This window comes from Scophthalmus maximus, chromosome 10 (genome assembly GCF_022379125.1).
Source record: "Scophthalmus maximus strain ysfricsl-2021 chromosome 10, ASM2237912v1, whole genome shotgun sequence".
Classification (NCBI taxonomy): Eukaryota; Metazoa; Chordata; class Actinopteri; order Pleuronectiformes; family Scophthalmidae; genus Scophthalmus; species Scophthalmus maximus.
In genome coordinates, this window is record NC_061524.1 from 5842734 (window position 1) to 5868926 (window position 26193).

Here is a 26193-nt window from a genome sequence, read left to right on the forward strand (position 1 = left end):
TTTGTCTTAACTTTAATGGTCCCAAGATACCAGTTATAATTGGGCTTCATCTTAAATTGAAATAACTCATCATTATCATCTTGCAAAAAGCAATAAAGTGCCTCTAATCTCTTAAAATAACAAAGGGTCCTGCCGTCTATGGAGCATCGGGAGCAACAGGTGCTGCAGGATTTCTATATTTATCCAACCATGTGCGAGGGCATGTTGTGGGTCAGAGTCATCCGACAACTGGGGTCTCTTTCTGTAAATACCTTGAGACTATGAAACATGCCGGGGGCATTATATTTGGGATGCTGCGCCTATGAACTTGTTACTGACTCTGGGCAAAGTCACCCTGCTTACTGTGGGGTGACTCAAATCTCTGTTGTGTATTTATTTTTTTATTTAGCAGACTGATTTTTTTTTTATGAGTGTATACAATTTGGTGCCACTTTATTACATGCAAGGGGACTGTATAGTATGTGCTGTACCGGGTAGCATTTTAGTTCATTTTGATTTAGACTTATATCACTTGTTTTGACTTGTAAAGAATTTTGTAACAGTGTTTTAAACTGTGCTCTAAACTAAAGTAGCGTAATCTAGTGGGACACGTGAATGAAGATTAATAGTTCACTACAGATTTACAGTAACAGCTGAAATGTGAGGACTTGGTAGAGTCCTTAGCGCTTAGACTGAAGGGGGAGATATACTGTAGTCAAGGGCATCTGACCCCCCCCCGGAGTCCAGACACTGGTGGTGATGGTGGTTGATAACTTGCTGAGACTGATGAAGGGTGAAAAGAGATGAATCCGATGAGTCTTCGCGGCGATGGGTTGGTGGAGGGCAGGATGGGAGAACCAAGACAGAGAGAGAGAGAGAGAGAGAGAGAGAGAGAGAGAGAGAGAGAGAGAGAGAGAGAGAGAATCATATTTAAAAAGACAGCAGCTGATAGACTATAAAAGAGAAGCCAGGTGTGTGCGCGGCGCCGTTTGATAGATTCGAGCAACTGATCGCTGAAATGACCGCAAGAAACTGAGAAGAGTGAGAGGAGGAAAGGCAGAAGGATGGAGAACCAAAGTACGACTGAAGCATGCAGGAGAGTCGTCCGCTGACTGAACCTAGAGCTTCATTTGGTATTATTATCGTTGTAGCTGGGGTGGACTTATCATATGTTACCACGCCGCCATATATTACAGCAGCGCTGGGTGGTTTCTGTCCCCCCCCCCTCCCCCAGGTCTTAGACTTCTGCCTGTTCTTACTTTACTAACTTAACCTACTCTGGCCTCGCAAAGGAACCACTGTATATGTATGAATAGTATATTCCACACAACAACAACAACAACAACAACAACAACAACCTGTCCACACTGAGGGAATGTGTTGGTGATCATGAAAAAGTAATTCGGAGGAACATATCAGCCGCAAACTCTTTCAAAATTCAAAGTCGATTTGCAGTTTTTCTGTCGACGAGCAAAAAGATCAAGGAATCAGCGATGTGCTTCTATTTTACACGATTAGAGATTATGATAATAAAATAGGTGAATGAGGCCAACATACTTCACTCTTACAGTCGCATCCTACAACTTAATAATGAGAGTTGGACAGTTTGCTCAAGATCAGATTCAGTTGATGCCACAGCGAACATTGTTCATGATTATCCACCGTTACGTTTCTTTTTCTGAGAAGGGCGGCAGCTTCGCCTGGATAGAGCTGGTGATAGTGTCTGCAGTGTTCTCTGGCCGCAGCAGTCCCCCAGCTTAAAGCAACAATGACCATAATTGGCGTGACGGAGGCAAGCGTGCAGCGGCGCGCGGGGTGGTCCAGTGGATGTTGGCCACTCTTCAAGAAAGAGTGGCCAACATCCACCGTGCGCTCCCTCGCGTCTGCTCAGCATCAGAGGAATAAACATTCTAGCTGCTCGACATAAACAGCCCGACGCAGAGTCGCCGCGCTCCGGCCTCGACTGCTCGCGTTATTCACCGGTGACAGCGCACCACGGCAACGCGGTCGAGGGGGCGGCACGGTGACGGCGGCCCTGGACACCGCGTCTCCGACGAAGGCTTTTAAAGGCAAAGCGAGTCATCGGTGTTTGTGTTGCTGTGATTTATTTCCGAGATGAACTCGGAGAAAGTGCCACTCAGGACTGCGATATCGCTCGGTGCTTATTTTAGGGGTCATTACTTTTAAAAGAAGGAGATGCCACGGGACAGCTTTTTCCGGCACGAAACACGCGGGTCACGCTGTTCGAGCGCGTCATAGTGCCGCACGTGTGCAGGGGCGACCCGGCCCTGAAGCGAAGACACAAGGGGTTTACTCAGTGAATGGGGTAACGGTGAAGTTTCCCCAATATCTAACACGACCTATTCATAACATAATTATTATTAACTATAATGGATAGGCTAAATATAAAAACAAGGATGGCAGAGAATTGGCTGAAATCGAAAACAAACTGATGAATGCAAAAATAAAGTTTAAAAAAAGGAATGGTGTAACATCATAGGAATTATTAAAATGCGAATGTTTGGACTTAAAATACTCCATTTGTAATGATATTGCCTCAGCAAATGTTTTGTAATTGTTATTATTACAACACAGAAAACAGGGCCATGCTTGGCTCCATCTACGCTTTTACCAAGCCAAGAAATCTTAGGCGAAGGATTTTTACTATACCTTTAACTTTTGACAATGTTACTTTCAGCGCTTTGATAAATATAAGGGACCTGGTCTATATCTTCCAAGACCATCTTTTCATCCACGTTCCGAGCCTTCGATGAAGCCGGTGCGTGTTTCCTTCAGAGGCCACACGAGGGCCCTACAGGTTTATTATCGACTCATCTCATCTGGTGCTGAAATGTTATACATATTTCCAGCTTTCCAGGAATTCGGATGATGTTTCCCTCCCACAACCTTCGATACCCAAAGTCCCCTGGCACGGGAGCCCAGACTTTCATATGTATGAATGATTTCTTTTTAATTTCAACACAAATATTTCAGCGTCACACTCCGTGTCGGTGAGCTGAACAATAGCAAAGTTGGAAATGTGATTACATGCAAATTAAATTGTCATTTTTTTAGGTTTAGTCCCGTTACAAATGTCCAGGTTGTTGTTTCAGTTGTGCAAACTGTAATTATGTGTCTGCTTTTCAGATTTCAGGTAACTCGGCGTTATACCTGGCCATTCGGGCATTTTAATGAGCTGAAGAGGCGGATTCTGATTATTTCTTTAGATCAAATATCTTTAGAGTTTTTTTATTTTTGTCTAAACAAAAAAATTGTGAAGGTAAATCATTACATGATAAAGATATATTTTGTATTTTCCTCGCTGAATTATATACAGGCAGCATTGAAAAGGCTTTCACACAGGTATTCATTAAAGAAATTATGAAAAATAAAGGAAAAAATAAAAACCATAAACATAAATAATAATACAAAAATAATGGCAGTGTTACGGTTCACTAATGAGGAGAAATGTTTGTTAGTTTGTCCTTTGGTGTTGGCTGGTGAAGAGGTGATACTGACTCATGACTTCAGCATTATTATTATTATTATTAAGTATATTAAATTGCTGAATACAAGATTCGTATGAGAAGAGGTCGACGACAATAAGATGCAGTGAGATGCTGTGAAATGTACGATGTCATTTTAAAAATACAACGTTAACACCCTCAATGAAATCTTACAGGAAATACACCTGCATTGTTAAGAACCCTCGATGATGACTAAATTCAAAAAGTCACATCATTTCCTGCCCATATTGTCAGTAAAGATTATTCAAGATTGATTGCAATTACAGTGTTGTGCTTTAAAATCTATAAAAAGCATATACTTGAATTCATAATTTTTTTCTTAATCAAGCAATGTTAATATAGACAATAAAATATCAGAAATTGGGCCCAAAAAATACTATTACAATTTGCATAAACCACAGGTGACATATAAAGGTGTTCAGTTGGTCGCAATCTGCAACTTCACCACTAGATGTCACAAAAACCTACAGACTGAACCGTTCACCTTCTTGTCTTTCAACTTGTTCAATTGACAAGTTGTTTCTGCTGCATTTGTCATATGCTTTTAAAATAGGCATCATCCTTAATGAGGACAATACAAAGACTAAGAAGTAAACCCGCATTTACACCAGTTTAGGAAAAACAGAGTACAATATGTATTTTTTTATGTAGAATTACAATTTAGATATTAGATTGATAGTTTTTTATTTCATTTTATTTTGTCTGCCTCCTGCCCTAACCATATCCCCCTATCATTGACACTAGAGAGCACAAAATAATTTTCAGTAATACTGAATACTTTTTTTTTAACATATTGTTGTTGGTTTTCTTGCTCTAAAATGTATTTCTCTACAATACAGACAATAAAGATGTGATTCGCTGTGTTGGATTCCAAGTAAACAAAGTAAACAAAGGTCTCAGTGTGAATTTGAGTGATGCATCTGTATTTAAATGTGTTGGCCGACCATGGCGGACTCTGATTGTATATGGACGCTGAATGTATGACTGACGCCAAATTGGCACTCCCCTACAACAGCGATTTCAACACTTGGTAGAAAATGAATCCTTGTTTATTATCTGAAGTTTATTATCTGAAGTTGTAAAGAAATGAGAAATATCCTGTAGGCCCAAGCTTCATCATTTGCAGCACAACGCTCAGGCAAAATGCCAATCACTAGGAATTCTCTCACACACTCACACACACACACACACACACACACACACACACACACCTTGGACTGTTAATTAGGCCTCCTGAAATTGTTATTAGGTAGAGTAGCTTTTCGATTGGGTGATAATTATTAAGATCATAAACACAACCAGCTACATGAAGAGGAAGAACATGAGCTACCATCAAAACTTTCGGGTTCATACCTCGGCGCATAGTCTTAATGAAAAATATGTGTCAGGAGTTCAGCGGTAAGAGGTACTTAGACTTTATACACACTTTATCTCTTTATAATATCTGCAAAACAGATCTGGAAGAAGAAAAAGGAAACGCTGAAAGCTAATGAAGCTTCAAGGACATCTTTTATGTGACAGAAGTGAAATGAAAAGGGCGTTTTTTGATTAGAGGAGACATGGCTGGATTGAATCACTTTCGAATGTGTAACACTCACGTTTAGGTAAATGATGAACTGCTACTAAGGATCGTAAAAGTGATATATGTTTTGGCCCCGTCGCCAGAGTCGACCACAATCAGCGACTGCGACTGCTGCCACCTACAGAGCCGAGCTCCGAGCCAGACACAGAGATCGTTCTGAGGAGTCCGTGCCGTCTATGACTGATTGATTCATCTAGTCCCTTTTGTGCGTGACTGCTCCGTTTTGTTCTGTGACAATGGGTTGCTCTATTACCATTATATTTTTTTCCCCTGCTTTCCTAGCTGAACGTCTGCAAGGTGCACCACGAGTGGGGCCAATTGTACGACGGCGAAAACGCGGTTCATGTTCTCAGGCACTGTCGTGCGCGTGCAGCCTCTCGTCTGCGACGAGGACGCCGCAGCATCTTTTGGCCAGGCGAGATCCGAAACCCCCCCCCCTTTTTTACTTAGCCGACACATTTCCACTACTGTGAGTAAACTGTGCCCCTTCCGCGCGCGGCGGTGGCTCGGGGGTTTTCGGTGGCGCGTCTTTGTTTTCGATCACATGATCCCCGGGGCTGCTGCCGTTCATTGTGCAGTCGCCCTGTCCTCTTCCTTTTTGTTTGCCGAGCAGCTGCGCTTCACGACAAGTCACCACAACACCTCCTCATCAGCCGCCTTGCAGCGTGCAGTGGATGCTCCGCAGGCATGGCTCCCGACAGGTCTACTGTCAAAGTGTTCAGACGTCCAACCAACGGCAGACATGTTGTGTTCACGGAGCAGCAGACAGGCTCGCAAAGGAGAACGCAAAACAAGTGTTTTCTCACAGTTTACCGCTTCACCCTGTGTTAGTGTCTCTAGTCGCTCTGCGTCAGTGAGACTCGCCTCCTTTATGTGTGTGGTGTGTCCTTTTTCTGCTTCACTCTTAAACGTTTTTTGTGGGGTTCCGGAGTGCTTGGCGTTGCCTAGATGCTCTCCAAGTTCTCCGACATCCATATTCCCTAGACGTAGTTTGGTCCGGTCTGGGCACAAAAACCACTTGGTTAGATTTAGGGAAACATTGTGGTTGGGAATATAATACCTCCTTGTGGTTAGGGGGCCTTTGTTGTCATGGTTACAATGATACACACATGGTTAAGGATGGGGAACGGTCATGGCTAAAAGGAAAACAATGCTGAGAGTGCCCTGACCCTGACCCCAGCCTTCGTCCTAACCTGAGCTCCTTACTACAGCCACCAGAGGGCGCCAAACAATCAAACAGAAGTATTTCTTTGCACAGACGACCTACGGCCCTTTTTCTTTAAACAGGTCAAAAAAGAAAAGAAAAAGAGAAATCCATTAAAATAAACTTGACTTGACAAATACTGTCTCATTCAACCACAGAAGGTCCTCTATCATTAGATGTCAATGGATTATTGTCACGTTTTGTGACAATCTTTGACCGAGAGCTGTTCATTTTATACTTATTCCAGTTTTTGTTATTCTGTTCCACGGCGATAAGGGCTACAGCTGACAGCCCTGAATCACTTGTGACGCCGGCAAGCCCTGTTACAAACACAATACACACTCACTGTTAAATAACTAATTGGGCAATAAAGGCGAGTCGTACCTGGTAGCAAGCAGTGGTTTTACTCAATCAGTGAATCCCAACCTTTGTCTACTTATAACCCCCCGGTCCCAGGTTGCATGTTGCACGTCTGACGGACACATGCACTGTAGTTTATTTCCACTCACCAAACCCTGCTGCCACTGGAAATGCTCGCAAGGCTAGAGGACGGAAAGTGGATTAATCTGCCGCTCAAAGTAGTCACCGACAAATGACGTTCCCTAAAACACACGGCGGCCATTGACTCACTACACATCAGACTCGTCATTCATGACCCATTTCTTTTTTTTTTTTAACATTTACATCTTCAGTAGCGAGATCGATGGGGCTGAGGGGCCGCAGAAGGGATCGGAGAGTGTTGTAAAACACACCACGGCACAGCTGGTCCCAGTCTCTTCAAGAGAATTGTCGACGAAGACGACAGAGCGACCCTGTCCCTTTCTTTGTCCGTGCATGTACCCTTGTAAAACTGAGCCCATTCTGTGCTCGTCCTCTGCGACCTTGTTTGCAGGGACAGAGGGAGAAGTAATTTGAGAGAGAGAGAGAGAGAGAGTAAGAGATGGAGCGTGAAGGGGCCCGGTGCCAGCACATACAGTAGGTCCTCACTCCCAGCACGATGGCTCCTCAGACGTTATCGCTCACCCGGCTATTTGCTCACTTAGTCACCGCAGCTCCCCGGCAGGAATCATTCGCTGTAATTCTGAAATAAACCAAATACAGTTAAGATGAGGTTAAACAGAGAATCACGGCTGGGTTTCCAATCTGCTCCCCCCCCCCCCCCCCCACAAAAAAACCCAAACCCACAACAACCACGACGCCTGCGGCCTGATGAACGGCGGGCCGACTGATGAAAGAGGGGAAAAAAGGGAAAACACACAATTTATTTTTCAACCCTTTTAAAAAAAAAAAAAAAAAACCCAAAAAAAGGGCCGGCCATTGTTTCCCCGCGTGCTTCGGTCGTGATGCACACTGCGACCGCCGACGGGGACGTAACTGTTGCAGAGACACAAAGGAGCTGCTCGAATTACACCTGTGACAATTACGGCAAGGCGCTGTCTGCAGGACAAAGGAGTGTTATCTAAAACTACTCACAGAGAATGTACAGGAAAAAAAACACACACACAAAAAACACCAATTACCGCCGGGGCTTTGTTGTAAGGTTTTAGGCCGTCTGGTATGTCACACTTACAATATTGTGTTGTCAACAGCAGATTAGTGCCAACAGCACTGAGACATTTCGACGAGATATGTCTTTAAAATGACTGAATTGCATGTGCCGCCGCAAATAAAAAGGCGGTTTCTAAGATGCACATTAGTCACTATTTGTTATATCTATTATATGTCTTTATTCCACACCATAATGAAATTACCTTGGGCCTTGAAGAATCCTGGCAACATCGCAGAGGCAGCCTATGTTAAGAGCTTTTGGTTGCAAGATTTGAACATGGAAAACCTTCAGTGAGATGTGTGTATGTGTGTGTGTGTGTGTGTATTTATATATATGTGTGTGTGTGTGTGTGTGTGTGTGTGTGTGTGAAAGCTTTATCGTAGCAGAAAATTGTTGAGATATACAATGTTCTGACCTCCATATACTAGAACTATTACTAGCCATAACTCTCTTCACAGTTCCCTTTACAAAATTCATGTTAAACATGAAGACATGACTTTTCACATAAATGTTTGAAATATTGTTATTTAGCTTTCTTTTTTGGGGGGGGGGGGGGGGGGGTCGTTTTTCCTCCCTGGAGTCGAGGGTTAAGCGCAGAGGTTTGTCGCACCTCGTACCGATTGTTGAGCCCCGCGAGGCAATTTGTGAATACGGGCTCCAGAAATCTGATTGACTGATTGACATACTGCGAGACGACTCTTGAATCTTGTTTGCTAATCTGTCATCTGGTGGACATCCCGACCAAAGTGACCAGCGGGAAAAGTTTGGGCAGTTTAGCAAAAACACCACATCTTGTGTGAAAACAATATGATTCTATACTATTGACACCGGGGGGTCAGCCCTCAGCACCCATTGACAATAGTCATCACCGGCCTGAGAGCACATGGCTCCTGCACCAGAAACCAACACACGCATCAATTAATCCCAATTATTAGCTCAGTTGTCAAATCCACTCAGTTTAAACCTGATCTGTAAACTTCAGCGGCTCTGACGACGCCTAATTGGTGTGGAAGTTTGTTGTCACAACACCCTCAATGTCTATAAGGGCACAATCTTTTTCCCTTTTTTGAAGCGAGGATTTTCGGAGCAAAGAGAAGAGAAGCGGGATTAAAAAAAAAAAATCCACGCTAGCAGTGAAAACCATCAAAGCCCAACAATTTTTTTGGAGCTCAGCTGCGAGGGTAGGCCTCTGCTATAGATGGAGACAAGCCCTTTATTTAGAGGGTTCAAGAACAGCTTGCTCTCTTACTGTGGAACATAATCACCACATTTGTGGACGTAAAGCAGCGCTCTGAATGCGGCCATTCATCTTGAGTTACCATGTTGCCGATCAGACATCAAGGCTCCCCAAGGCCTGCGCTCTCCACGGCAACCTACTAGAATTGCCCAAAAAGCTTTGCCGCAAAGTGCCAAGTAACCCTGGGTCCCAACAACAGGCCCACAAAGTGCCAACTTATAGCGGTCACAGTGAGCGTTACCGCCGCGTCGGGCACGCGGCCGCCCCTCCACTTTTCTTTGACTGCGTTAACCCACTATTAATGTGCGGCACAGTCACAGGAGGCATCGCGAGTGAACACGCCGGCATCTCGGCGGCAAAAACTAACGCCCCCCCCCCCCCGGAAATAACTCGAAATTTCTCAACCCCCCTCATTCTGTCCCGCTGGCCAACGCAGATTGGGGCTCGATTTGATTTCCTGGGACACACTTATTTCGAAACCAGGCATTAAATGTGTCCCTAGAACAGCTCGAATTTCCGGTGTTGACATAATGAAGGTGGAAGTGGTTGGAGGGGCCACGTCACATTACAGCACAGCAACAGCACATTGTCCGGCAGTTTGAAGAATGTCTCTCGGGCCTCGCTGTGTTCAAAATTATGACTATAATAGTGATGACGATAATAATGCTGGTGATTCAGCGCTTGGCCTGCGGTGATTGGAACTGCTGCAGAGCTGTGTGTGTGTGTGTGTGTGTGTGTGTGTGTGTGTGTGTGTGTGTGTGTGTGTGTGGGAGGGCACTTACCTCCAAAGTTGGATAGAAAATACACAAAGAAATATTTATGTAGGAGTCCTGTGGACATTGGACTATATCCTGCATCTGCCATATTCACCAAGGTTAAGTTTAAGTCACACACTCCTGTGTCATACTTGAGTTTAATTTTGCAACTACATTATATTATGGAGGCTTTTATTGCAGCGCCGATGTTCGAAAAAAATAATAATAAATAAATACTTGTGTGATATGTAATTATCCTTTTGGAGTGGAGAGAACTAAATCTGAAGCAGCAACACTTTGCAGTTCGGGTTATTTAATTAGAGAGTCTGTAGCAGGCGCCATGTGTCATTTTATACGCGAGCAAATTCACTGTGAACTGTGAGATAGTTTTAGAACTTACAGGATAAGAAACAACGCGAGTGCTGGAGGAAATATCCATATGACAAATAATATGAAGCGCAACAGAAAGTAATGAACATACAGTGTGGGGGACATACTATAGATATATGATAATAACACTAATGATAGGCTTTATTTGTGAGGCACTTAGTTACAAAGTGCCTCACAAATGGATAAAACAACAAGAAATTGAAATTGAAATACACAAAGAGATGAAAGATTTTTAAAACATCTTTTTTTGAGAAGGGATTTAAAAGCAGCAACAGATGTATCTTGTCTGATCTCAGACATTCCAGAGCTTTGGTGCCCGTGCTCTCATTAGTGGCCAATCAGGGCTCTGGGAACGACCAGATGAGGAATATCAGCTGATCTGAGACGTCCTGTCGGTTGAAACTACTGACGAGGTTTTACAACTGGAGAATGTAGAAAACACATGTCATTGGAAGGGGTAAACGCACCCGGTTTTGGAAAAACAATACGTTCGAATAAATAGCTTTCATTTAGAATAACTGAAAGTTACTTCGGGGGGGGCAACGCCACAAAGCACAGCACGAGCTGACGTAAACTTTCTACCCCGCCATCGTCTCCCCACACTAAGTAAACGAAGGTGACCAGGTCACACAGACGGACTTGATACCAGGTAACTGCTGTCGGTTTCCTTCCGCCCGGTGACGTCACTGGCAAACACAATGGCTGTTTACAGTTGTTGGCCAACAACCGTAACGTCTGTTTTCATACCACTAACTCAACGCCCTACCGACAGCTGAAGGTGGTCTTTGAAGCAGCGCGTAGGTTGTTGATGTGAAGTGAACCTAATGGATCACGGTTCCTGGTGGAATACACCAAACCTTTTGTTTGCCACTATAGAAACCTGTCATCTACAATGATAGACAGAAAGTCTCTCCCCTGTACCTACAGGATTCTATTTGTGAAGCCCAAGAATAGAAATGTGCTCAATATGTCATTCACATTCATTCATTCATGGTCTACATTATTTGAAGCACTGTCGGGGATTTCCCACTAGAGAGATTTCACGCCGATGAAAAAGACAGCACCTGCAGTATTTTATTGCACGGCGAGCGTGTGATATTTTTCGGGGATGTAGAACCTGAACACGTCGGCCTTTTCTCCCCCTCAAGCCTTTGTGTGCCACCGAGAGGCCAAGATGCTGCATCCTCAATCTATTTCCCAGGCTGGGGCTCTGCGCCACAGCTTGAGAAGCCCTGGTTCCCTTTAGTCGCTCCCTTTTTAGCCTCCTTTTTACCTCCCCCAAACAATGGACCCTGCCCCACTCCAAGCAGCAGCCCCCCAAACACTCGGTGAATAAAGTTAGTCCAACATGCAGCCCTTAAACCCACCCCGAGACTACTGCCGGGCAGCCACACTCGCAGAATTGTTTGTTAATAGTCCAATTAGATAATTGCCATCTTTCACTCCTTTTCCTCTCTGTTTCCCATAAAGGCATGAATGGCACTCAAGGAGGGGGGCAGGTTGAAGAGGGCTTCTGGCCAGCTAAGGTGACAAGAAGGGCCAGAGAATGTTCCTTGCACTAGGCCACTGGTTTGAATTGAATCATTGTGGCCTAATCAATGGTCTTATTGGATTACTGGCCACTGCTGTGTTCAGAGATATTGTTGCACTGACAATGAAAATAGCTAAGAGTTGGTGGAAGGGCGGGCGGGTGGGTGGGTGGTTAGTGGGCTGGAAGGCGAGTGGTGGAGAGCGGCAGGGGCCATTCCAGGGGTATGCATGAGTGAGAGGGAGTGTTAGCAGTCTAAGCACTAATGACAAGTTGTATTCTCCCGGTTTTGTCCCTTTAAAATGTGTAGGGTTAAGATTATGAGATGGCGTCCGCGGTGCGATCATCATTTTAAGACTGGAGAACGCGGCGTTAGCGTCCAGGACCGCGCTGGGCTGCTCCGCACAGCCCCCTGACAGAACGCCGGACCACACGGGGAACTTTAACACGATCCCCGTCAATGCAGCGCCCGCGTTGTTGCAGTGCCGAAGCTGGCTGGCTCATCCCTGCCTCCATAGATTTTGACTGACATGGATTTGTTCGTTATGCTTCGTTCCCCCACCTCTCTCTCTCTCTCTCTCTCTCTCTCGCTCGCTCTCTCTCCCAGTGTCTCTCGCTTACAATAGCATAGCGGTGAGATCCGCACATTGCAGACTTCCGTTGATTGCCGAGAGAGCCGACGGGAAAAACGGGATCAAAGTTCGCTGACATGCTGCGGCGACCAGGTGCACTGTGAAAAGTCTGGAGGGCGGGCGGGCGGGGGGGGGGTTGGGTGGGGGGTCTGGCGGCAAAAAAATGTCTGGTCGTGTGAGAATGAGGCGCCCCGGAACTTTTTTCAGGTCTGGAAGAGTCGTACCCCTGTGATTGTGTGCGTTCATGTGGGGTTCAGGGAGGCTTGGTTGCGAGACAAGACCAATCATTTGCCTTGATTCCCTGGGCTGAGAGCAGGCAAACAGAGGGGGACGGGACGAGCAAACCCCTCCATCAAGATCTGGTCTATTTCCCCAAACAATTTAGCGTATTCATGAGGTTACGCAAATGTGGAGGCAGCGAAAATTACCGTAATCAATTGAAACGGCAAGTGCGCATCCATGGCTCTGATTATTTGAAGATCCTCGATCAGCCTGATGTCTATGTAACGAGGAAAGGGGGGCACTGAATTGCTGTTGAGTTTCACTGAGAAGTCCATGATCATTGGGCAAAGGGAGTTTGGTCAGTGATAATAGGGCTCCTTGGTCTGGCGACGGAAGTATCTCCCCAAACATTAGATAGCTGACTCTGTCCCGCTGAAAGGTGCTGTTTTGAAACCTAAACCCACGCCGTCCAGACGATCTGGTGTGCCGCGCTCTCCGCGATATCCTCTTTTTTTTTTCCTCCACCTGACAAAAGAAGAAGAAGAAAAAAAAAAGAAGACGAGCCGCAGGTCCGGGAGGATAAACTGAGGATGGAGGTCAGGTACAACCAAGAGACGGAAGGGATGGTGCTGAAGAATGGACTAAAGGAGGGGAAGGACGGCAAGGACTCCCAGGGCAGCTTGTCCAAAGGCTTCCTCAAGGAGCAGCAGGATTCCTTTTCCCCCTCTGGGACTCTGGACAACTGCGACAAGAACAGAGGGAACACAGGGGACCCGGACTACTGTCGGAGAATACTCGTGCGAGGTACGGTTTGTTCCCCTTTTTTGGGGGTTTTTACAACGTTTAGGTTTCGTACTGTAGCGATCACACAGATGAATCTGAGGAATCATAATCTAAACTGCTGTTAGATTCTCTTGTATTTCCCAATCAGAGAGAATCTTCCAGAGCAAAGTTATGAAACGTAATTTGTAATAACAGACATTGTTTGTTGGCACATAGAAGGGGGACGACCCCTCACACTAAAAATCTGTTATGATGGCAGTTTATTTAAATCACATTTATGGAACCAATTTAAGTTAGTTGTTTTTTTTTCAGTTACATTTCAGAGTAAGACAACTAAATGATCTGTCTTGAATATTATATTAAATGAAGTTACTTAATTTAACATCAGTATTTCTGCTTGAGGGTAGTGATTTTTTTTGTTCCTTCTTTTTGAAGTAATCTTCCTTCATATTCCATACTTTTAATGATAAATTATTTTTAAAAAGTTGAATGTTATTAATTATTATTATTAAAATGAAAAATGCATGAATGTTTAAAAGTGTGAAAGCCCATGTATTTAAAGATACAGTCCATCAGATGAAGTAGGTTTTATACTGTGTGCACCGTCTTACACTCTCAGGGTGATAAATATCAAAATTATAAATATTCAACACACACAAAAAAAGGAAATGGGAAATTGTTTAAATAGACATCCAATGTCGACAGGCCATTCGTGGAATTCTGTATATGACTGTCATGTGCCCAGAGAGTAATTTCTATGATTTCCTTCATGCATGAGTGTGTGTGAAAATAAACTATAAATATATTCACACATTTACTGACAACAGAGGATTAATTACACAAGGTATAATGCGACAGAGCAGCCTCACTTCCTAAAAAATAAAGAGAAAAGTTTTTGGGGTTTTTTGACAAAATGTATTACATATTTTTCATTCAAATATTTGTTTGTTGCTAGAAACAATCGAAAATTATTGCAAACACTTTCATTTCGCCTGATTTTGGAGGAGAGTTAATTTAATACTAGGTTTTAAAGATTTGCCACATATTTATGATTGTTGTAATAACAATGGTTGTATGGACCAAAAGAGGGATTCGTAATGAAAACACATGATGCACCAATCATTTATATTTGATGTTTTTCCAAGTCATTTTAACTTATTAGATATACATCATTAGATATTTGTCAGCACTTATAGATAAATGTATACCGGTTATAGATATTTTTGAATTCATACCAAATCATATAATAACTAATAATTATAATAATCAATTAACTGTTATCTTATGGTAGATAATTAAATATTTTAAGTGTTATGATATTTAATGAATGTGTTGTCAGACAAATAATTTGAACAAACAGCAATTGTCCATCATGTTACATTTAATATAATAATATTACTAATAGAAATAAAAATTCAAGAAATGTGAGACCATTCTACACCTAAGAATATATTTAATTCATCGGTTTCATTTGTTGCTTGCTTCAGCTCATTGTTTATTTAAAATGCATATGGTTGCAGATGCCAAAGGTTCGATCCGAGAGATTATTCTGCCGAAGGGTTTGGATTTGGACCGACCCAAAAGAACCCGCACCTCCTTCACTGCAGAGCAGCTCTACCGGTTAGAGATGGAGTTCCAGAGGTGCCAGTATGTGGTCGGGAGGGAGCGGACAGAACTGGCTCGCCAGCTCAATCTGTCTGAAACTCAGGTATGTATGCGTCATAGTCATACACTTGCTTGATTTAAAAATTCTGAATTCATTCTGCATAAACGGGAAAAATCTACTGTGCAAAAGATGAAATTGACATTTTTGTTTTTAAATGATTTCATGGAATTCTTTTTTTTTGTGTCTGTCTTTTTCTTACACCTACTCACTAACATCTATTTTGACTTCAGACAATTGCGCTTCAATATATTAGGGACACTTGCTTTGTGTGCAAGTCATTTCGTTTGATTTGTGACCACTGACACAAATCAGGAATTAGGAGTGCTCGCTGGTTCTAATTCAGTGTCTTGAGTGTGAGAGCTGTGCTGATTCTCTGGTTTATATTTAGATTAGTGAAGGTTCTATAATTCGTTTATAGTGAATGTCATCAATTGTTCTAGTAATATAATGTTACGTCAACATGGGCTTTGGAGTGTTTGACATTATTGCCTGGAGCCGCTAAAAATGATAGCTGTCATTAGAAATAAACCGCAGACTTCCTCGCCACGTCATACGTGCGGGGTCAGCAGTGGGTCATGTGGTGTCCGCTGTGGATGAACTGCGATAGCACTCCCGTGTTTGACACCAGATTCCAGAGCACCGGTCCCACCGGGATTTGGACCCCAGGGATCCCCAGCTGTCTGCCTCGATGTTTCAGTGCGATTTCTCAGCTCGTTCGTTCGTTTCATTAATCTATTTGTGTATTTTTAAGAGTGTGCGAAACGGCTAACGGTGCCATCGGCTCGGTGTTAATGTGTTGTTCCTGTCGATGCGGCTGGACGAGTTTGACCTGGAGGGTGGAGGTCTGTGAGAAGTTGACCCTTTCTCACAACTTGACACCACGAGTAACAACTTCAATCTGCTTGTTGATTGGGTCGTGGGTAATTTGATCAAAGGCTATGTGCATTATTCTAATATTTCCATTTTTCATTTGACCAACACAATTGTTGTAAAAGTGAAGTGTTTAAAGACGTTAGTTTTCTCACATAAGGGTAATTTAGAAAACAAACTTTGCTCCCTTTTTAGACAGGGCAAAGGTTTCAGGATTTTCTTCGAGTGTCTTCTTGACCTGATGTAATGCCTTTTAATGAAAATGTGGCAAAATTAACATTTTGTCCCCCCCCCCACTCACAGTTCGTTACATTACAGAATGACAGCCATTTGCTGTTTGCACACCTGATCTTTGTGCGAGCTACGTGCCTCGCCTCGTCGCTTAATTCTTTTGCACAACCTCTAAAATGAACCAGATTGTTCCTTCTGAGCAGTCTTTAAGTCACAAACAGGAGATATTGGATTGAGCGGCAGGGCTTCTTTTGACGTAAAATGGTTGTTAACAGCTAGTGAGGAGTGTAACCACCTACTGATGTGAAGGGGAAAAAGGATATTCAAATGTGATTGGACTGGCAGCAGGACTGAGCTGGAGGCTTGCTGCTGATTGGTACATGCACATTTTGTTCCACATGAAAGCAATCAGTTGTGATTGTAGGAGACTTACAGGTACAATACAGAGAAAAGCCTGTATTCAGTTTTTAGTTTTGACATTCATTCAATTTAAATAACTATGTGGAACTGTCAAAATAACTAAATGGATCTTTTGAGCGAGATAAATTATTTGATTGAACATGTTAAATTACGAGGTTGATGCTCTTGCTACAGTTTAATCAGTGATACCAACAATAATGGATTTTTTTCTTAGTCTTATGGGAATAAAGTCAGGAAAAGTTTGTTCCTCTTAACCTGAACAAAGTGATGGATATACATATACTGTAAGGCACATTTGCAACAAAAAAAAAATGATGAACATTCTCGGGTTGTGATATTAATACCTTTCATTTTTTGAGGCACAATCATGGCAGCCGTCTTTGGCTTTTTGAAAGGCCAATTTCAACTTTAGGATTTAGGTCCTGTCTGAAGTTCATATAATTCTGAAGGCAAAATCTACATTGTTCAAGGCCAGGGAATCCCATGAAGCGAATTAACATAAAGTACAGGTTATTGAAGAAATACTGAATTATTTTTTCGAGGACTGTATGTAATTGTGTTAGTCTGTGTTTTTGTGCCTTTACAGTTATCTTGGAACATCTACTGTATGGGTGCAATGACTTATGGTTATTTGCTTGATCAGTAAATATGGAAAATGCTTAGATTTCCAATAACACTATTAGTCATTTAGTCTCAATATATTCATAATTGGCTTTAACAATTAAGCCATTAGCAAAATTCTTTGACATTAATTTTCTACTGATAATTTTGGTTTTACATGTATAATTCACCATCATACCACAATTTTGCAACATAATGACGACAAGAGATTCTGTAGACTCTTAAAAATAAAACAAAAATTCAAAGACAAAGTTACATATGAGAGATTTGACAGATTGATCCTAGTTCTTTTACATTGTAAGAGTCTGAACATGTTCAGCAGTGCTCTACATATGACAGGCCATCTCCGAGGAGGTTATGTTTTTTGCAATGACTTTCTGCCTGTTAGTATATCACAATGAGCCCTCTCCTCTGATTTTGATAAATTACGTGTTGGACCACACTTGATTATGTGTGTTCATGTGCACGCATCCCTGCATTCAGAGCTACGATACATTTAAGAGTACCTGCGGCGATGTGCATGCATCGTCTGGGAACTTGGCAACTTGTTGTGTACGGACAAAAGCTTTGAATAAAAGCAATCAACTTAATCTGTTAGGCACACCGTATGGTTTAAGATGTAATTATCTCCAAATACTGAGATTATCAAATTACTGCTAAACTGTAATCACAGTCTTTTACAGCAACTATCAGTGAATTACAGCAGGCCACTTTTCCTTACTGTGCCACCGACAATAGACACATTTTAATTTACTTCAATTAATATTTTTCCATCTGTACCCTATCCCAAAAAAGCAACAGCAGTGGGAGTAATGTCACATGTGTGAGTCACTGCTGTGAATCAAGGGAGTTGAGTCCTTGCAATAAATCTAGCAAGTCATTGCTTAAGTTAATCAAGTCACAAATCAAATTAATCAAATTATTCAATCTGCCACAGTTTCCACATTTAAAATGTCAAAAGTCTGTAATCGTGAAACGTTTACTGAATCTGTTGCAGCCTTATAACACCTTATAAACTTGCTGATTTTAGACATTTACAAGTCAATGTTATATGACAGCATGTGAAATGAATAGCCACAATTTGTCACAACGTCCCACCGACGTGGTTACATGCTGACGTAGGCGTATTGTCCATTTCTGGTTGCAGTTGTTTCTGTGTAACTTGGTGGTGTGTTTTGCTGCTCTATGTCAACCCAGTTGATTTTGTTATTTTCAAACTAGTGCTAAACACTAGTTCCTCTCAAGCACTCATAGCTCTCTTCTTCTTTTAGCGACTTTCTCGCTAGTTCCATAGTTGTTTAGGTGCTTGTTCAGATCTAGTTACTTCAGCTTCGTGGTTAGCAATGGCATCTGTCTCTCCCACTGAGTCTCCTGCTTTCTCCTGCTCCAGGTGTCTTGTGTTTAACCGTACTTTAACGATAATATATGTAATATTTAAATGATTTTTTTTTTTACATGAAAAGATTGATTTTGTCACATTGAATGTCAAATGGGAATTGAAGCTGATTTGCATGAGAACATAGCTTAAACTTAATGTTAGCTTTGTAGCTATGACCAGACAGTCAGCCAAAAATACACTTTCTTTTGGGGTTTTGTAGTAATGGATGAAGTTGGATGTTGTGGTCACTGATTTATGAGCCGCAGACTTTGCATCCGGGTGTTACTACTGTTAGTGACGCAACAATATATATTACTTGAATTCAAATTTTATAATTCTTTTGTGCCAGCCCTGTTCATGATAGCTGTCTCTGTAGATGTTCTGCCGCCATCTAGTAGGATGCCAGGTGTTTCTGTGCATTGCACTAGAAATCAACCCATCACGAATACCAAGTCAAAGTCAAGTTGAGTCTTTGAACATAAGTCAAGCAACTCCTTTGCGAGTCGATTCTGACAAGTCGTGTGACTTAAGTCCCTCATTTCATACTAGCCTATTCACTTTCTCTAATCGTTCTTTCTGTCATCTGTTTTCCTCTCCAGGTGAAGGTCTGGTTCCAGAACCGGCGCACCAAGCAGAAGAAGGACCAGGGAAAGGACTCTGAGCTGCGTTCGGTGGTGTCAGAAACCGCAGCGACCTGCAGCGTCCTCAGACTGCTGGAGCAGGGCCGCCTGCTGACACCTCCGGGCCTGCCAGGCCTCCTACCCCACTGCAGCGGCGGCGCCCTGGGCTCTGCCCTGCGCCCTCCCTCCATGGCCATGGCCAGCAATGGCAGCAATAGCAGCAACAGCAGCGGTGGAGGCAGCACTGGCACGGCAGGCGGCAGCCCTCCTCTACCCACCGTCACCAGCTCAGGGACAGTGGCAGGCCTGCAGAGCTCCTCTGCAGCACACGGTCTCTTCAGCTTCCCCATGCCCTCCTTACTGAGTGGCGTCGCCACCCGCATTTCCTCCAACCCCCTGTCCATGGCTGGCTCGCTGGCTGGCAACCTACAGGAACTTTCTGCCCGCTACCTGAGCTCCTCTGCTTTTGAGCCTTACTCGCGGACCAATGGCAAAGAATCAATGGACAAGAAAATTCTGGAATGAGGCTTTGTTTTTACACAGATGGATTGCCGTTTCTCCTGGACATGTTTTGGTTGTTTTCTTGGCTTTCACTGTCTTTGTTTGGTTTGCCGAGTCTCTTTCATCTGTCTGTGTCAAGTTCTGTAGCAATTTATGTATTCCAGTTGCACATCTGGCGCCTTGTACAAGGCAGAAAACAAAGACCTGTACCAGCTCATGTAAGGACAAGGTGGCAGAGGAAAGATTTTGCACAAAATATTCATACGGGAATTTGTTAAGGAAATTTAGACATACATAGAATTTTCAGGTGTTCTGATTAACAAATCTCTAGTCCTATATCCTTTGTCAAAAAAATAACAATTTAAACAGGGTCCTAGAGAACATGGCTGCTTCATACCACTAAAGCTCTAGATGGAGAAGTGTACAGAGGGAAGTAAAGGATTGGTGACAGGGAGTGTAAAGTGATGGTACCTTGTTGAATTTAAAAGAAAATTGTTTGATTGTGTTGGGTAGTTGCATGTCACCGCAGAGAGTTGATAAAGCAAGAGAGTTCAAACACCAGCATCAGCAGTTTGTGAGACCCAGTCAGCAAATCAGGATGTTTAGAATTTAAAAATGCAGCGTTATGAATGAACAAGCAAGGCTGATTTCTTTGCAACATAGAATTGGGGAAGATGGAAAAAAAAGTGCCTGTGTTTGAAGGTCACTGCAAGGCCAGTGTCAGCCGGAACAACCTGCTCATGCAGATGCCTTGCAAAAATGAATCTTACACAAAAGATCTTTTGTACATCTGTTTGTGTTAAGTTTGGACTAGACCAAAACGTAATCCAGAAAAGGTGTTGTCATACAGTATGATGGTTCAATTGTTCAGTGTTGTTTTCTCTGTGGTTTAGTGAGGATTTTAAGCAGCCTTCACTTTGTTGCATTTTCTTCTTCAAGATGCGGTACCTGACTTTTTTTCCTCCTTTTTTCGTCTGTGATTTTATTACCACTGCAAGTTCTCAGAGTTTCGGTGTACAGTTTCTATTCCATGCAGGAGCTAAGTGCAGGAATGAGTTGCTCAGCTTTTCAGCATTAAGCTGCCTGCTTTGTTAAACACTACATTCCTTAAGAATATAGTTACATTTTCTTTCTGTGTGAAATTTTCTGAATCCACAGCTTTCGCAACAGGCAGACCGATGCATGTGAAGGCTGAATGGAACTACTGTAGTATAAAAAGTACTGGAAATAAGAAAAGTACCTTAAAATTGTTATTTTATTGTAAATTATTCAATTCTGTAATTAATAGATTATTAGTATCTGGAAAATAATGAATGAATGTATTTGCGGGGTTGAGGAATCAATCAAAAGCTCTTTGGTGCTGTCGTTGTGAAATATCTTGAAATTTGTGAAACGTGTGGTACAAATGTGCATATATATCATTATATGGATACAGACAATGTGTGTTTTTCATTTTTCTTTCATACATGTTGCTATGAATTGAGTTATGATAAATTTCATGACTGTTATACCTCTTATACACATGGACCTGATGTGACGGCTACTGAAAGTTTTTTTTACACGATTTTTTGTCATGTGACCTGCTGATTGTTGACTGTTGTTACCGTTCATCATTTGATTACAGTGGAACAATATGTAGAACATGTTGTTAAAAGTCAACAACAGCAGGACTAAATGAGGTGAGAAGTTTAAACAATATAACAGGAATAGTAAAAGTTTTAAATCGATTTGACTAGGACTGCAAGTTTGATCATCAATTATTTTGCCATTGATTTCATTATTTATTAATATAAAGTTTCAGAAAACAGTGAAACAGGGGACATCTTCAAATGTGTGGCCTCATTTGACCAACTGACCGAAAAAAATATTCAATTTAGAAAGATGTAAAATAAAAAAGCAGCAAATTCTCACATAGGAGAATCAAAATCACCTAAATTATTAATTGATTATTTTAAAAAGTCCCCTATCAATTTATTGGTTCTTTTTTATCTGCATCAGATTTCATATTTGCCTGAAATGGTTTAATGATTTGAGACTTAGGGGAAACTTGATACATGTCACACATTCAAGGGTAAAATTACACTAAATTATAACATTGAACTCACAACAATAAGCTTTAAGAGCAGCAGCGAGGGCTTTCTTGAACTCATTTGTTCTTGGTTTTGCTTCTCACACAAAATGTGGAGGTCGTATCTTAGGGGGCAGCAGACACAACTCAGGGCTGAAAACAACATTTATCCAATATGGTTTTAGGGTAAAAAAAACCTTTACAGTAAATATTCTCATAAAAATACAATAGAATTGAACAACAATCAAATATAGGAATGACAGTGTTGTGTCTCATATAAACTATCTATCATGAAGTATGACCCCTGACATAGAAACTAAATGTGATGTTAAGTTAGTTTAATACATCATTTTAGATCTCTTTTTGGACAGCCATAACTATGGAAATAATTAATTGTATCAGGGTAATTTACCTACTAGATTCACATAAAAGCAAAAAGAAATAGCATTCAAAAACTATGCCCAAAGGAAGGTCCACTTTACTGAGCTTTCAACAGCATCTCACTCACTAATCCATTATTCTCTATACACTGATGAATACAAAGTTCAAGAAAAAGTTAATAAATATAAGATGTTTCATCTACTGTTAAAAGTTCATAATGAGCTTTTAAGCAGTTTCAGTTGTTATTGGTGGGAGTAAAGAGACTTTACCTTCATTGAACCTCCCACTTCTAAAAACCAAACCTATAGCCTTGGACACAGTAACATTAGTTTACTGTGCACACTCAATCTGTGCACCTAATTGGACTGAGTGGAGTCTGGAAGAGGAACGGTCACTATTGAACTGTCACGAAAGGTCCTGGTTGAGCCGCCTGTGTGGGGCGGCTGAGGTATGCAGCAGGGGAGCTTTAACTGCTTGCACCATCAAAAACACAACACCTCTCCAAGATGGACCATTAAAATGTCCACCTGTTTCAAAAAAGACAAGAAACTATCTGAAAAAAAAAAAGCTTACGAGCAACTGTAATCAAAGGAGCATAAACCACAAGTATCCGTTTAGCAGTGTGCCAGGGTAGACAGCAGGATGGTGTTTATCTGGTGACAACTGTACTTATATACAGACTCTGATTTTTACACATCAGGCAATAATAAAATTCAACTACCCTTAAGTTTTTTAAGTTGTTTGCAGCAATGACATTAAAATGCTGCTTACATACTGACGCATGCTTAATAACAGTCCAAAATATAATATGGGTTGATACAGCACTCTCTGAAAGTGGCTGTTCTGGTTACTTCTGATAATACCTGTGCACTCTTACTACTAGAATAAATGAATGGACCAATATACTACATGAACTTAGTGCAAATATGCTACCACAAGTTTAAGTTTGTATGTAATATTCAGCCAAAGTTTGTGTTCTGTTCTGAGTTTGGCTCGGCTTCTTATGGCAGAGTAATCACAGTAGAAATTCTGGGGCTGTCCAGTAACAGAAAAAAAACAAAAAAAAACGGAGGCCCTTTTGTGAGCAGAGCCAAAGAAACCAATCCTCCCCACTGTGTCTTGGGAAACTCCCGAGAGGAAAAAAAAAAAAGGTCACACTTAACGCCTCCTACCCCCTCTCCAACCCCCACCACCACCCCCACCCATTCTCTACCTTCACCCCAAAGTCCAATTAGAAGGAAGGTCAGGGATGTTTTTGTAAGTGGGGAGTTTCGGGGGGGGGGGGGGGGCGTGCAATGTACGTTATGTCTGCAGGCGCAGGGCTGTCATTGCTGCAGACCACCAACACATTTTCTCCCATCACATGGTCCCGTCCTTAAGCTCAGGTTTTGGGAGGTGAAAGAAAGGCTACATCCTGTTTAGTTTTCAGTATCTGTTTTGTGTGTGTGTGTGTGTGTGTGTGGGGTGGGGATTAACACGCTGACAAGTCTCACTAAAAAAGCAGCCCTCTTCTATAGTGCACTGATCTGGTCGGATTCAACTGTGAAATGCAGCAAATCTACACGGATCCTCCTCAAGACATCCTCGGCCTCGTCACTCTGCTTCCTCGCAGATTACTGAATCGCATTAAATCCTATTAAACAATCAAACTTTACATAAAGCCATTAAATAACCCATCATTTCCAAATGTGTTGAAACAATACAATGCATTTTGTGATTTAGAATACCAATATTTCTTTATGTCAATAAAAGATCACCAGGGTTATCAGTGGTTACAAACAAAAAGTAAAAAAAAAAATAATAATCCTGGTGCACTTTAAATATAGGCTAAGGTATTGTTTGCAATGGAGATATTGGGTAAAACGCAATTACTGTTTTTAAATGTCTTTAGTTTTTTGTTGATTAAAACTAACAATATTCAAATGATACTGTTATAGCGTCATAGCTGTTGTATAGTCATCAGCATTACTCCAGCCTGGTGGACTGGAGTACAGCAGCCTGTTGTAGCTCTCGGTTGTTCATATATCAGCGGGCTAATTTGGGCTAATCTCCCATGGTCTTAAAATCATGGTGAAAACAAAGGCGAGCAACAGGAAACTTTTAGTTCCTGGTAATTTGGGTTTAAAATGCAACTATAGCTGATGATAGCGGCGAATCTGAACGAACACACTAATTTGGGAGCAAGAAAGCAGAACAATAAGCTGAAAAAGCCTAAAGATAAATAAAATAAGTGTTAAGTGATCATTCTCTCTTTGTTACTAGCCACCAGTTTCCTATTATTCATAATAATCTTCCTCATTCTTCATATTAAAACTATTGATTTGTGCAGCTTTGAAGTTGTGCACAGATTGTGGTTATGGTTAAAAAGAAAGACACGGCAGATGTTCGACTCCCACCATCACAATCCCCACATAAGCTTTGCTAAATGAAGGACACACTAGCTTCAAACAATGACGGTGAGGGTTGGTTCTGCGTATCAGAATGTAGATTCCTGGTTACCAACAGGAATTCAACTTCCAGTTTATACATCTCAACTCTGAGCCCTTCAACAACAGCAGCAGCAGACATACAAAAAAATGAATGCGTGAATATTATCTCTATTTTGCCCAAATGGTTGAATTTGAGGCGGTTGAGGGAAAGTCACATCCCCCTGAACTCATCATAAAAGACAGAGAGGGAAAAAAACAGGTTGCTCTAAAATGAGGGCACTGCTCCTGTAGGAAGAAGCCCTTCACTTGCATTAATTTGCTATTTTTTGCATGCAGCCTGAAACGTTTAGATGAGCTCTCTAGGGGCGGCCATCAGCCTCACCATGGCAGTGCTTACCACTTCAATCTGTAGTGCTTTTCTACCATCAGCGAGCCGCGGTGTGTCTGTGTGCGATGTGCGGTTGCCAGTGTGTTGGTTGTGCAGGGGGCACGGTTCAAAATCATCTTCAAACACTCGCTTACGAGCTATTGTGCAGAACATGCTGCGTCTAAAGAGAATGGATCACAGCGTTAAAAATGAGAAAACAGTAAAAGCAAGAGATTTTACGGGGGAACGTGTGTGTGCAATCATTCCATTTCACTTGTCACTCAACATTTCACTCACCAGGACACTCATTGTGGTGTGTGTGTGTGTGTGTGTGTGTCTCTCTCACACACACAGACACACAGACACACACACACACACACACACACACACTAGACATACCAGAGGTATTTAGTTCTTTAAGCTACAAATCACTCAACGATCAATAGACCTTTATTTCTTATTGTCAATATTAAGTATATTTTGTCATATTATTGAAAGAAGCCGACTATTTTCTCCTTTGCTCCCATTATAATATATTGTTGATGCCGTTTGCAGTTAATACACAATTGCTCTTGTTGTGACAATACTTTTTTTTCCTAGCAACCTGTACATTTTCAAACCACTTTTCCCCTAAAAACAGCAACAGAGTCTTGAAATACTGACTAATCATTTGCTGTTTAGAGCAGTGGTTTCCAAACTAGGGGTCAGGACCCCTTGGGGAAGACTGTGTGGAAATACTTCTGTGGAATTATCATAATACAGTTCATCTGCCATGTTGTGCAGTAAATAAGTCAATAGCACCTGCGATTTTTCCAAAGTCCAAATGTCATGGTGTGAAAACAAGCAGCAACCCACCTTGATTTCGCCCATTGGTTTGTGAACTGCCCTAGTGAAGCGTTGAGGGGTGCCATATTGCCCGGTGCCATCTTGGTCTTTGGGAAACCTGAAGTAACCAGATTTGAAGTTGAGACCATAAACTCTTCAGGAAAAATGTTCACTGACGATATAAATCTGACATTTGCGTGAAAATGGCAGAATGGTCTAATCTGAAGAAGAAGAAAAAGATAAACAGTCCAAAAATGAATAACATATCATACCTCTCTTTTCATATTAGCAACCTAAATGCGAGTGCTTATACTTCAATCTGCTGTGAAACGGTCAAAAATGTTTAGTTTCTATGCTTTGGCAAAGTGTTATGATTAAAATGTTAATATCAAAAACCACCATTTGACCCACGCACACATCACGCGCGC

The 26193-nt window shown here is 41.9% G+C and overlaps 1 protein-coding gene and 1 long non-coding RNA gene across 2 annotated transcripts; one reads left to right on the top strand and one right to left on the bottom strand.

Annotated features, from left to right (window-relative positions):
* Positions 1-7171: 7171 nt before the first annotated feature.
* LOC124850742 lies at positions 7172-26188 on the bottom strand. The gene is made up of 3 exons (XR_007031556.1): positions 26038-26188; positions 25796-25883; positions 7172-7373 (listed from the first exon to the last, which is right to left on the bottom strand). It is a non-coding gene; the product is annotated as an uncharacterized LOC124850742 (long non-coding RNA).
* On the top strand, positions 12568-21134 carry vax1 (ventral anterior homeobox 1). Its single transcript, XM_035606017.2, has 3 exons — positions 12568-13409; positions 14909-15096; positions 19174-21134. Exons 1-3 carry the CDS (start codon positions 13196-13198, stop codon positions 19717-19719), a joined length of 948 nt encoding a protein of 315 aa, XP_035461910.1. The 5' UTR covers positions 12568-13195; the 3' UTR covers positions 19720-21134.
* Positions 26189-26193: the final 5 nt, after the last annotated feature.

What these genes read in the sequence shown, in the direction of transcription:
- vax1 (XM_035606017.2), top strand. Translation starts at nt 13,196, where the DNA reads ATGGAGGTCAGGTACAACCAAGAGACGGAAGGGATGGTGCTGAAGAAT. An exon ending in TCGGAGAATACTCGTGCGAG is followed by an intron (nt 13,410 to 14,908) that starts GTACGGTTTGTT and finishes ATATGGTTGCAG; the next exon opens with ATGCCAAAGGTTCGATCCGA. An exon ending in TCAATCTGTCTGAAACTCAG is followed by an intron (nt 15,097 to 19,173) that starts GTATGTATGCGT and finishes TTTCCTCTCCAG; the next exon opens with GTGAAGGTCTGGTTCCAGAA.